The sequence below is a fragment of the Mandrillus leucophaeus genome, unplaced genomic scaffold, assembly GCF_000951045.1.
Source record: "Mandrillus leucophaeus isolate KB7577 unplaced genomic scaffold, Mleu.le_1.0 Scaffold322, whole genome shotgun sequence".
NCBI lineage: Eukaryota > Metazoa > Chordata > Mammalia > Primates > Cercopithecidae > Mandrillus > Mandrillus leucophaeus.
The window spans coordinates 2711893-2725501 of record NW_012103388.1 but is presented as its reverse complement, the minus strand read 5'-3'; the positions used below and the strand labels follow the sequence as shown (position 1 = coordinate 2725501).

General features: G+C 39.9%; 1 protein-coding gene across 2 annotated transcripts in view; it reads right to left on the bottom strand.

Moving 5' to 3' along the window:
- The window catches only part of OSBPL1A (oxysterol binding protein-like 1A), a 240199-nt gene that overhangs the window by 117496 nt on the left and 109094 nt on the right, over positions 1-13609 (bottom strand). For both annotated transcript variants that reach the window (XM_011988065.1, XM_011988066.1), the window contains one exon: positions 8667-8773. In XM_011988065.1, coding sequence (XP_011843455.1) covers positions 8667-8773 — 107 coding nt within the window. The remainder of the gene's footprint in view (positions 1-8666; positions 8774-13609) is intronic.

The following is a 13609-nucleotide window of genomic DNA, read 5'->3' as shown; positions in this document are numbered from 1 at the left end:
GGCATGTGCCGATATGCCCGTCAACTTTTTTTTTTCATATCCTTTTTATTTTTTTTTTTTTTTTTTTTTTTTTTTTTTTGTTTGCCAGCCCGCCCCTCGGGAGACTCTGGAAAGCAAAGGAATCTTCTCTCCAGTCCTGCCTGTCACTTACTCAGGCTTATGCTGATGCGTTCGCGTTTACGGTTCCAAAACCAAAGACTGAAAGGCAGTCTTCACATATTTATTGTTTATACCCTAGTTGGGACACTGAGCAACAAGGAAAACAACGGTATTAATCCTACTACCGTGAAATCTACTTAGCTAAAATTATTCCAGCCAGGCTTGAAGGGCAAAGGTTCAGAGGACAGGAAAACCCACCACCCAAATACCACAATTAAGTGGGATGTTCGGGTTAATGAAATTTATGGTTAACTGTAACACTCTGATGGAGGGAAAAAAATATTTTTGTTTCAACATGTTTCAAACCTTTCACCTTACTAAAGTATATAAATCTGTCCTCATACTTTAGTGAGTTCAGAGTAAAAATGAACAAAATTAAGTATTTCTTGCACAAGATCCTAGGTACTTTAAGTCCCATTGTAATCGGTGGTAGCTGTAATTGCACTACAGACCTAGAATGTATTAAAGACCATTCCAGGCCATGCTGGGAAAATTGGGAATGAATGTCAGTGAGGTTTCATGGCACCTTTGTTTTCATTTATTATTTATTTATGTATTTATTTATTTTGGCGATAGAGTCTTGCTCTGTCGCCCAGGCTGGAGTGCAGTGGCACAATCTCAGCTCACTGCAACCTCCACCTCCTGGGTTCAAGTGATTCTCATGCCTCAGCTTCCTGAGTAGCTGAGATTACAGGCCCGCGCCACCACGCCCAGCTAACTTTTTGTATTTTTAGTAGAGACGGGGGGTTTGCTATGCTGGTCATGCTGGTCTCCAACTCCTGGCATCAAGTGATCCACCTGCCCCGGCCTCCCAAAGTGCTGGGATAACAGGTGTGAGCCACCACGCCCAGCCTCATGGCAGCTTTAAAAAGTCAGTTTATTTCTTTTTCTTTTCTCACTCGAAATAATAACAGTTACTGTATTTGGAAAAATCACATACGGAAAGAGGAGTTCCTGCTACAGAATCTCTCCCTACGCCCTGAAAATTAGAGAATAAACTCAGTTTATAAAAGTAGTGCTAGGTAGCAAAACAATGAACAACTAATTACCTTCTTGTTTTAAAAGGCAATCTACATGGGCCCTAAATGTGTCAGGTACTGTACTGAAGCACCTCACATAAAATAACACATATATGCGCTCAATTTCAGATGTGGAAACAGAATTCCTAAACATATATTCATTTGTTCAAGGTTGAGGTAGCAGAGTTTAGATCCAGATTGGTCTGATCCCAAAGCCTGAATCTTTTCCTTTGTACATTCATTATTCATTCATTCGAATATTTATTCACCATCTACCACATGCCAAGTACCATGCTACAAAAATAACTAAGATACAGTTGCTTCCTTAGGGAGCTCCAGTTTGTGAATATATAATGATACAATGTGATAAATGCTATGACAGCCAGAAACTCATGGAGCAGCAGGGACACCTCACCTAGTTTTAAAGGGTGGAGCCTCGATGAGGAAATGGTTACAGTCATCCAACAGAGCAACCTTGAGAATTTATCTCACAGAACAGCAATGGGGAACAGTATGCTGGAGTCGGGGAAGGCAGAGCAAAGGGAGATAGGCAACCAAGACATAAAAAAATCACACTGGGCTGGGTGCGGTGGCTCACACCTATAATCCCAGCACATTGAGAGGCTGAGACAGGCAGATTGCTTGAGGTCAGGAGTTCTAGACCAGCCTGGCCAACATGGTGAAACCCTGTCTCTACTAATAAATACAAAAATTAGCTGGGTGTGGTGGTGTGTGCCTGTAGTCCCAGCTACTCGGGGGGCTGAGGCAGGAGAATTGCTTAAACCCAGGAGGCAGAGGTTGCAGTGAGCCAAGATTGTGCCACCGCACTCTAGCCTGGGCAACAGAGCAAGACTCCTTCTTAGAAAAAAAAAAAAATTGACAGGACTTGAATCAAGATAGGGAGGAAGGAGGAGGATGAACCAAAGCCAGTTCCCATGATCCTGGCCTGAATTACTGAATGGGTGGTGCACGTCTATGAGTTGAATGGATAACTCAGTTTAAGACACATTGGTTTTGAAATGCTTCTGATGTAAGCATATGTAAATGTTCAAAAGGCAGCTGGATATACTAGATCACAACTCAGGAGAAGTCTGAAATGGAGACATCTGAGTCTTCAGGAAATTCTAGTTAAAGGAGTGGGTGAGATCATCCAGGGAGAATGTGAAGAGTAAGAAGGTCACTCACAGAAACCTAGGGAATACTAATATTTAATACATAGGCAGATGAAAAATGCTTTGGAAGGTGACTGAGGCCAGGTGTGGTGGCTCATGCCTGTAATCATAGCACTTTGGGAGGCCAAGGCGGGTGTATCACTTCGGGTCAGGAGTTTGAGACCAGCGTGGTTAACATGGTGAAACCCCATCTCTACTAAAATACAAAAAATTAGCTGGGTGTGGTGGCATGCACCTGTAATCCCAGCTACTCAGGAGGCTGAGGCAGGAGAATCGCTTGAACCTGGGAGGCTGAAGTTGCAGTGAGCCAAGATGGCGCCACTGCACTCCAGCCTGGGCAACAGAGTAAGACTCCATCTCAAAAGACAAAAAAAAAAGGTGACCGAGAGGGAGCTGCTACTGAGGAAGGAGAAGCCAAAAGAGATGGCACTGTGGAAGCCACAGCGGAATTCCAAAAAACAGGAAGTAGTCACATGCCAGGCCCTTCAGAGGACAAGCAAGACAATTTTTAAATGTCCTCTGGTTTAACAGTAAGGAAATACTGGCAAGAACAGTTTCGGTGGACTTGCTGAAAATTAAGAAGTAGAAACAGAAAGTATCACATTTTCAAAATTGAAATTGGAAAAGGATGCAGGGAGATAGACAAAAGCTATAAATAAGGGGGTAGAGAATTCCAAAGAGAGGAGCTATTTTTTGAAGCAAGGTCCCCAGAGAAGCAGAATGTAAGGAGACAGATGCCTCCAGCAAAAGGCAAGAAGAAAGGATAAGAGCAGATGCAGATAAAAACTGGAGTGAAGGGTGGTAGGGAGTGGAGCCATATACAGTGACTTCCTCATGTTTAACAAAGGAATTCTGCTCAGAGTGGAAAGAGATCTGAGAGGACTACAGAGACAGAGGGCCAGAGAGGGGTGCAGGCCCAAAAGAGCTGTTAAGAACATTAGGAAACAAAAGATATCAGGGTCACAAAATGACTACAGGACTGCCCGACAGCACAGGAAATGAAATGAATGGAAGAGATCATGACTTTGTAGAGCTGTAAGTCCATATGAACGCATGATTTCTCTTCAAAGATAGCAGTGTCCGGTCCAAAGAAGCAGTACAGAATTCCAACCCTTCAGACAGTTCCAATGTAGGATCTGAATCTTTCCATTATACCACAAAATTAATCCCACTCTCTTTTTTTTTCCTCTTGAGACAGAGTCTCGCTCTGTTGCCCAGGCTGGAGGGCAACGGTGCAATCTCGGCTCACTGCAATCTCTGCCTCCTGGGTTCAAGTGACTGGGTTCAAGTGATTCTCCTGCCTCAGCCTCCCAAGTAGCTGGGATTACAAGGGGCCTGCCACCACACCCGGCTAATTTTTTGCATTTTCAGTAGAGACAAGGTTTCACCATGTTGGTCAGATTGGTCTCGAACTCCTAACCTCGGGTGATCCACCTGCCTCAGCCTCCCAAAGTGCTGGGATTACAGGCATGAGCCACCGTGCCTGGCCGGCACCACTCTTATTCCAGGCATACAGTTGGGTCACAGCTCTTCAGCAGTCAGGAGATTTAACATGAAATATGTATAAAACACTTGATAAGTGAGCTTATACTAACTTTAAATGGGCAGTTCTTACCTTGGAAAAATTGGTATGACTAACATCAAGGAAGCTCGATAGTACACAAAATGAGGAGGGCATCCTCTGGCAAGGAAAACTACGAAACAAATATAATTCCAGAAACCAGTTTCTGGCATTTTGAATGGAACTCTCAGACCAGGCTAAGAAACACCCAGCACTCACATTGTTATACCGTTTCCAAGAAAACCACCCTAAAAACAGTATCTAGGTTTTTCTTCAGTAGATCAACCACGAACTTTACAAAGTATTTTATATATTGCCATTTTCTCAACAGCATAAGCAGTTTTGTTTGTTTGTTTTCTGTTTTGTTGAGACAGAGTTTCGCTCTTGTTGCCCAAGTTGGAGTGCAATGGCCCAATCTCGGCTCACTGCAACCTCCGCCTCCCGGGTTCAACAGATTCTCCTGCCTCAGCCTCCCGAGTAGCTGGGATTACAGGCGCATACCACCACACCCGGCTAATTTTTTGTATTTTTAGTAGAAACGGGGTTTCACCATGTTAGCCAGGCTGGTCTCGAACTCCTGACCTCAGGTGATCCACGACCCCCCTCAGCCTCCCAAAGTGCTGGGATTACAGGCATGAGCCACTAGGCCATAGCAGTTTTACTTACAAATAAAATCTTCCTACAATAATGCCTCATTTATTTACAGCTCCTATGAAAACTTCGATTATGTAGGTCATATCAGTACATCCTCAAATAAGCAAAAAAAACCCCCCACGTACCACAGAAATAGAAGGCACGAAGGCCTGCACACACTGAAACCCCCCAAGATTCTCATAGAGAGCCAGTTTACTCTGACTGGACATAATTTGATGGAGTTTGGTTATCTGGTTTTCTTTTTAATAAATAGGAGATTAGAAAGAGTAAATCAGAAGGCATCAGTATTCCACTGCTAGAGGCAGGTACACAGTTAATTTGAAAAATCAAGAGAGGTAATTTTTAAAAACCTATAAAGAGCAAACAAGAGCTCAAAAAGCATTGGCAGGACCAGGCCATTTAGTAGAAAACCACAGACTCATATAAACATTATCCCCTGAGGGCATCTCTGTATTAAGGCACAGAGTAATTACTGACATACAAAAGGCCAATCTTGAGACACCGAGAAAATGTAAAATTATGGCCTGACAAGGGCTTGTAAAAAAAAAAAAAAAAATGAAAGAAACATAAAATTAAGTTGTAAAATTTTAGATTAAGAAGTAAATGTGGAACATTTAGAATAACAGCCATCAAAAAAGACTAGAATAAAAACAGCGTTGCTGCTGTGGGGGCTGGGGTCACTTACATCTACCGGATCCCTGTTTTGTGCCAGTCCCCACAGAGGTGTTTTACCAATATGATTGCATTTACTCTTCAAAACAATCCCTTTGGTTAGTCACCATCTTAAATAGGAGATTGTATTTTAAAACCGAGTCAAAGAGAGTCAATAGCAGAGCCAGGAATTAGAGCCAGGTCTGTAGGTCTTCCAAGCTTATGTCTGCTCTTTTAACAAAATTTCCAGATAAGAGAAATGTAATTTATAATGCCAGATAAATAAGGTATTACAGCACATAATTACACCACTCTGACCTCGATTACGCTATTAAATTCCTATGTTGTAATCCTTATGCATTTGAAAGACTAACTTTAGAAATGCCACTTACCTTTCAAATATTTTGCAGTGCCTTCTCACTGTTTATCTTATTGTTGAGAAGGAAATCCATGGATTCTAAGTGTTTCATGGAGTTGACATTTCATATAATTACTCAGAAGATATCTTAAATATATTCCAAAAGTTTGAAACATTAAATGCAAGTTACTAAACAGAATACTGTGTTCCACGCACTATGCTAACATACTCTATATATGTATCATTCATCTACATAGAGTTGATGCCCACACCCAACTCTGAGGTGTTTATTTTCATTTTACAGAAGCTTGTCCCACAGTTGGAGAAAAGTTAGAGAAAGACTGAGATTTAAGACGGGTCCATCAGACTTTCAGACCAGTGCTTCTAAAAGCTTGCTACATGGTTTCCCTTATTTAAAAGATGAACACAAGGTTCAGAGAAGTGAAGTAGCCGTGTCATTTAAATAACAAGGATGGAAACACAACAGGATCATTCCAATGATAGTGGTCAAATAAAAGTTCTTTAGACAATGCTACTTCCTCCCAAAACAAGGTAAATCTAATGTTACACACATAAAAGCTCCAAGATACTATCAGAAAAGAGAGGCTACAAATGTTAATTAGTTAAGATCTTGAGATAACTGTTAACTTTTTATTCAGGGCTTACTTTGTGTCTGGTACTATGCTAAGTATTTTGCTTACATTATCTTATTTAATACTCATGATAAATTTAAGAGGCTAAAAGAGGTCAGTTAGCCTAAACTTTAGGTTAACACTCTTGCACATCTAGATTTTTACAAAGAGAAAGAATTAGGCTATTTTTTAAGCAGATAGTTTAAAAAATAGAATAGGTTGATTGCTTCAGAAATTAAACATGCACCAACATAACATGTTACTTCCAGTCTAATGTTCAGCCTTAAAACCATACATCTCTAGAACAAAAAAGCTATCGATACATCCATTAGGTACCACATAAGAGACGTGAGTGAAATGTGGTTTTACAATGTACTAAATATGTCATGAATCCTATGATACCATATTTTTTTAATTTCAAAGATATTCTGAATGCAACCATCCTGGTCAGATTTATTTAGAACACTAAATCATCTGTTATTTAAATAAACTTGCACATGAAATTTGCAAACCACCAAAAATAGAAGTGCTGAGGAGGGATATTTTCAAACAGTATTAAAAAATCAGCCATTTGAAATGTTTAATGAACAATTATGTTTTCCTGTGATAGTTAATATAATTCTATTAAAAGACTTTTGGTAAGTTTGTTTTAAATGATTATTTCCATATTTGTCTTATTTTCCAAATAAATTAATATGTGGAATTGGTGCTACATACAGCAAACACAGTATTTAAAAATTTGTATATGCTCGCCATGGTGGCTCATGCCTGTAATCCTAGCACTTTGAGAGGCCGAGTGGGCAAATGGCTTGCATCCAGGAGTTCAAGACCAACCTGGGCAACATAGAAAGGCCCATGTCTTAAAAAAAAAAAAAAAAAAAGCAAAAATTAGCTGGGCGTCATGGTGCAGGCCAGTAGTCCCAGCTACTTGTGAGGGTGAGGTGGGAGGATCACTTGAGCCCAGGAGGCAGAGGCTGCAGTGAGCCATGACTGTGCCACTGCACTCCAGCCTGGGCAACACAGTGAGACCCTGTGAAATTGTATATAAATTCATAAGGATCCCTTTCTAATCATGAGGAAATAAAATTTTAGATCTTTACTTATTAGAGGAAAATATATAAAAGCAATTTCATCTCTCTTTTTACTGAAACCTAATCTCTAACCAAAAGGTACAAGTAAACTAAAACAATAAGAAATTTGGTATCTTAATCTAAAATACTGAAGATTAGACATACATATAAAAATTAACAAAATAGAAAAGAAAGCCTATTGACACTTGACTTACATTGAAATCATAAAAATGAGGGGAAAAACAACAAAACAAGAAAAATCCTAATTCTGGCAACTAAAACACATCTTTGTAACTTTTCAATCCTTTGAAAAAGAATCACTAATAGCTCAGCATACAACACACCACTCTTACTCATATTTGGTTTTCTTTTTTTTTTTTTTTTTTTTTTGGTATTTTTATTTGAAACAGGGTCTCACTCTGTCACCCAGGCTGGAGTACAGTAGCGCGATCTCGGCTCACTGCAGCCTCCACCTCCCGGGTTCAAGCGATTCTCTGGCTAATTTTTTTTTTGAGACAGAGTCTACTCCATCACCCAGGCTGGAGTGCAGTGGTGCAATCTCAGCTTACTGCAACCTCTGTCTCCCAGGCTCAACCGATTCTCGTGCCTCAGCCTCCCAAGTAGCTGGATTACAGGTGTGCACCACCACGCCTGGCTAATTTTTGTATTTTTAGTAGAGATGGGGTTTCATCATGTTGGCCAGACTGGTGTTGAACTCCTGACCTCAAGTGATTGCTTGCCTCAGCCTTCCAAAGTGTTAAGATGACAGGCGTGAGCCACGGCACCTGGCCTAATTTTTGTATTTTTTGGTAGAGACAGGGTTTCATCATGTTGGACAGGCTGGTCTCGAACTCCTGACTTCAGGTGATCTGCCCGCCTCAGCCTCCCAAAATGCTGGAATTACAGGCATGATCCACCATGCTCAGCCCTTACTCATATTTAGAAAAGCAAATGGCAAACTGTTGAAGGGTAAGAGAGTGAGGGGAAAGAACACAAAAAATATTTAATCCATTGAGCTTAGTTTACTTAGATAAGTATGATAGTACTCTATTTCCTAAATAAAAGTATTTTTTTAATGTAAAGACCTTCCGTTTCTAGAATATTTTCACATCTCTGTTATTGAAGTGTCACAACAATCCTGAGTTGATCAACTTTAAGTATACTTATTAAATATGGCTACATCAACAAATTCAAAAGATATGAACACAAGTTATTTCATCCTGCTTAATCAATAATAAATAAGTTCTAAATTTTGGTGACAAATGAAGCTTTCCTTTGTCAATACTAATATTTTCCTACCTTTGAACAATTTGAAAGCAATGACTTCATGGACAACCATGCATGCAACATCCAAACAATCATTTTACAAATTCAATTCTGAGCTACCTACCCTTTCTTGTTTAGTGAAGACATTAAGGCAATCACTCAAAGCTACACAAGTTTCTCTAGAAGCTTCTGAGACAACTTCAACTTTCTGAAGAAATGATGGAAGCATTTCTATAAATAAAAGAATAAATACAGTGAGTGGGATTTTAAGGAATCTTAAGGTTAACTAAGACCACAAAAATACTCTTATATCTATTAACCTCATCTTTCCATCTAGCTATCTTAAGCAAAACATATATGTTTATTTTCTTTCTTTCTTTCTTTTTTCCCTTGAGACAGAATCAGCTCTGTTGCCCAGGCTGGAGTACAGTGGTACAATCTTGGCTCACTACAACCTCTGCCTCCTGGCTTCAAGCAATTCTTCTGCCTCAGCCTCCCGAGTAGTTGGGACTACAGGCGCGTACCACCACACCCAGCTAATTTTTGTATTTTTAGTAGAGATGGGGTTTCACCATATTGGCCAGGCTGACCTCGAACTCCTGACCTCGTGATCTGCCCACCTCAGTCTCCCCAAGTGCTGGGATTACAGGTGTGAGCCACTGCGCCCGACTTTTTTTTTTTTTTTTTTTTTTTTTTTTGAGGCAGAGTCTCACTCTGTGGCCCAGGCTGGAGTACAGTGGAGTAATCTCGGCTTATCGTAACTCCACCTCCTGGGTTCAACAGATTTTCTTGCCTCAGCCTTCAGAGTAGATGGGACTACAGGCACACGCTATCATGCCTGGCTAATTTTTTTTTTGTATTTTCAGTAGAGATGGGGTTTCGCAACATTGGCCAGGCTGGTCTCGAACTCCTGACCTCAGATGATCCTCCCACCTCGGCCTCCCAAAGTGCTGGGATTACAAGTGTGAGCCACTGAGCCCAGCCTCATGTATTTCTTGGGCCTCATTATTAAGCACACACTTTATTTAGGGCACATAAATTGGTACAGAAAAAGAAAGAATGAAGCTTTATCCTAGAAAGGTCTATACCCTAAAACAGGAGTCCCCAAACCTGGGCTGCAGACCAGTACTGGTCTGTGGTCCTGCTAGGAACCCGGCAACACAGCAAGAGGTGAGCGGAGGGTGAGTGAGCATCACCACCTGAGCTCTGCCTCGTGTCAGATCAGTGGCGGCATTAGATTCTCACCAGAGCACGAACCCTATTGCGAACTGTGTATATGAGGGATTTAGGTCGCGGGCTCCTTATGAGAATCTAATGCCTGATGATCTGAGGTAGAACAGTTTGAGCCCAAAACCATCTCCCCAGCCCCACTCCCACCCTTACCCCCGAGTCCATGGAAACACTGTATTCCACAAAACCAGTCCCTGGTGCCAAAAAAGTTGGGGAGCACTGCCCTACAAGAAGCACCAAGACAAAAAAAAAAAGTTTATAGGCATTAAATAACAACGTAATGTTTAAGAAAAACAACTGACAAGGACAGCACTCCTTATAAAACATTAAAATTTCCTTTGTAGATAAGTAATTTTATTCAAAAGCAAGTACTAAAAAGAAACAAAAATAATTCTGTAGTTATCATGGTGGTTAACATATCTGAAAACAGCATTAACTCTACTTCCTATTTGAATCACTGTTTGGCATAAGTAGGTCTTTTCACTCTCAAAAATGTGTTCCTATGAAGGTCCAGTACCATTGAGTATATGTTTAAGTTGGGAATAAAGAAATGGTAGTATCAGTATATGCCCTGGTCCTCTAAAGAAAACCTTAACCCATTTACTCATTAAAAATAAAAAACAAAAACAAAATATTGACAAGAGGAAGGTCCAAAGTGTATATATATCACTTAAAAACAAGTAAAGTATTATGTCCAGATTAATGCAAAATAAATGTACTTAGTTGAAATGGTTTCTGATATTTTGTTAATTATACATTAAGATACTTTAAATCTGTCCCTGCCGTCAAATAAAAATCTTAACATTTAAGAAGTCTTTTCATCAAAAAATAACTAAAAGGTGAGGACAGAACAAGATTTGTTAAAAGACACAAGATTACAGCTAGGGTGAGGCGCGGTGGCTTATGTGTGTAACCCCAGCACTTTGAGAGGCCAAGGTAAAAGGATCACTTGAGGCCAGGATTTCAAGACTAGCCCGAGCAAAGTTAAGGCTTCATCTCTACAAAAAATTTAAAAATTAGCTGGGCATGGTAGTGTGCACCTGTAGTCTCAGCTACTTGGGAGGCTGAGGCGGGAGAATCACTTGAGCCCAGGAGTTCAAGTTTTCTATACTACTGTTCAAGACCAGTATGGCCAACATGGTGAAACCCCATCTCTACTAAAAATACAAAAATTAGCTGGGCATGGTGGTGGGCGCCTGTAATCCCAGCCACTTGGGAGACTGAGGCAGGAGAATCGCTTCAACCCGGGAGGCGGAGGTTGCAGTGAGCAGAGATGGTGCCACTGCACTCCAGCCTGGGAGACAGAGTGAGACTCCGTCTCAAAAAAATACATATAATATTTATACACACACACACACACACACACACACACGGATATGAAGGCCAAATAATATTTTACCACAGTTTACGTCTTACAAAATACATCTTACAGAATAGTTTTCTCTTGTTAGCTTCTTTAATAAAGCCCAACTAATTGAAAACTACCATATTCTAAAACAAATTTGACTTTACAGACTTTATTTTCCATTTTGAACCTCTGATACACATTGTGAAGATTTATTCTCTACTTATTGCTAAATAGCAAAAGAGAGTACCATATGCTAGGTGCCATATGACTTAAATAGTGCCTGAACAGATGTCGCAACACGAACTGTGGACCAAGTACTGAGGAGACGTACCAGAAGAAACAGACACAGCCTATGCCTTCCGTAAATTTTCTGGGTAATCTAGTAATTTTCCACTTTCAGGGCATAAATGACAGGAAAATAGAAGCATAACCATTCACAGATATAGTTCTTTTATTAAACACCATCATAAGCTTAATCATCCTGTTTTTGTCTGTTTTAGATAGTTCATAAACTTTAGATACTTGTTAACGTGAAGAAACATTAATTGTCCAAATACATGCTTAGGAATACTTACAAATGTTTGACAATACCGGTTCTGCAAGGTTTCAAAAAATATTCCAAATATATGTATGCGTACATATATATATATATAAAGAGGTTTTCATAAGAATCCACCATTAAGAGAGTGTCGAATTCTTTTGTCCAAAAGAGTTAAATGTTACCTCATTTCTCTGACAATCTAGTGTTAAAATAAGATTTTTGAAGTGAACTTCCACAGTGGAACAGTTTAAGAAATGCTGAACCTTGCCATATGCCACACTGCAGTGCAGCACATCAGGGTCCATTCAACTCGCACTGGCACGCTTCTTATAGAATGATGTTTACATAAGGTTAATTTTAAAAAATTAAAATCGCTAAGCTTCTAGAAAAGTGACCAACTGGGAATCACTGCAAATATGTTTTAGCTGGTTAATATTTAGAGACGAAACTGTCATGAATAAATGCAAAAAGGCCAGTATGTTGCCTTATTTGGCCTGCTATAAGAATTTGATGCTGTTGATTTTCAGGAAAAACATTATTTTTTGTACTAAAAATGTTTTTAAAGTCATGAAAGCTGTGAGAAGATCGTATTGGAAAAGCTTAACTTTAGAGACATAAAAAGCTCACAATCTGTCGTTTTTCATGATGACACTGAACAATTTTTAATTGGGTACATTTTTAAAACAGTGGGAAGACACTGGTTTCTTTATGTGAACAAATTAACCCCTTGTACAGACAACCTCCACTGTTATCCTAGTGTAAAAAAAAAGTCCACATTTCCTTAGCCTAACATTTAAGATGCTCAATAAACTAAATTTGTTTCAGCCAGATTGTTCTCCTGGAAATGTTTGTTTACCTAAAAACAGTCTTCAAAATACTGTTGAATACTGGATGTTGAATGCTGAATACTGAAATCTTACTTGAACATTGGAAATAATTATCCATATTCAGAAGTTTCCCTACTTGACAAAAAAAAAAAAAAAATTATTTTCTTTCAAGGCCTAGTTCAAATGCCGTTCTCCCCCAGGAAGCCTTCCTTAAATATCACTGCGGAGACTGGGTGCAGTGGCTCATGCCTGTAATGCCAACACTTTGAGAGGTCAAGGCAGGAGGATCACTTGAGCCCAGGAGTTCAAGGTTGCAATGAGCTATGACCATACCACTGCACTTCAGCCTGTGCGACAGAGCAAGACCCTGTTGTCTCTAAAAACAACAAAATATCACCATGGGACATGACAGTAGCTGCTCCTGGACTCCAACAGCGGCCACACCCACTTGTCATAGGGGCATGAGGCATTGTACGTATGTTGTCTCTCTGCCACCCTCTATAAACTCTCAACCTCCTTATCTCCATCCAAACACCAAGCTTTGCCCAAATAAAACCTCTCAAATATTTATTAAATGAATAAGAAAACTAATAAAATATCTCATTCTACACGTTGCTACCATAATTCTTTTAATGTAAAATATAATCTAAATCCAAATAGCTTCAAGTTATTATATTTTACCTTAAAATAATTATGATTCTTTAGTTTAAAAATGTGAAATGAAAACTTTTTCATTTATATTACTATGGGTTGGTTAATTAGGGCAGATTGAGAAATAAGTAATTTTTAACTACATTTTGTTTTTTACTTGTGGCACAAGAAAATATATTTTGCAGCCGGGCGCGGTGGCTCACGCCTGAAATCCCAGGACTTTGGGAGGCCAAGGCGGGCAGATCACAAGGTCAGGAGATACAGACCATCCTGGCTAACACGGTGAAACCTTGTCTGTACTAAAAATACAAAACAATTAGCCAAGCGTGGTGGTGGGCGCCTGTAGTCCCAGCTACTCAGGAGGCTGAGGAAGGAGAATGGCGTGAACCCAGGAGGCGGAGCTTGAAGTGAGCTGAGATAGCGCCACTGCACTCCAGCCTGGGTGACAGAGCGAGACTTCGTCTCAAAAA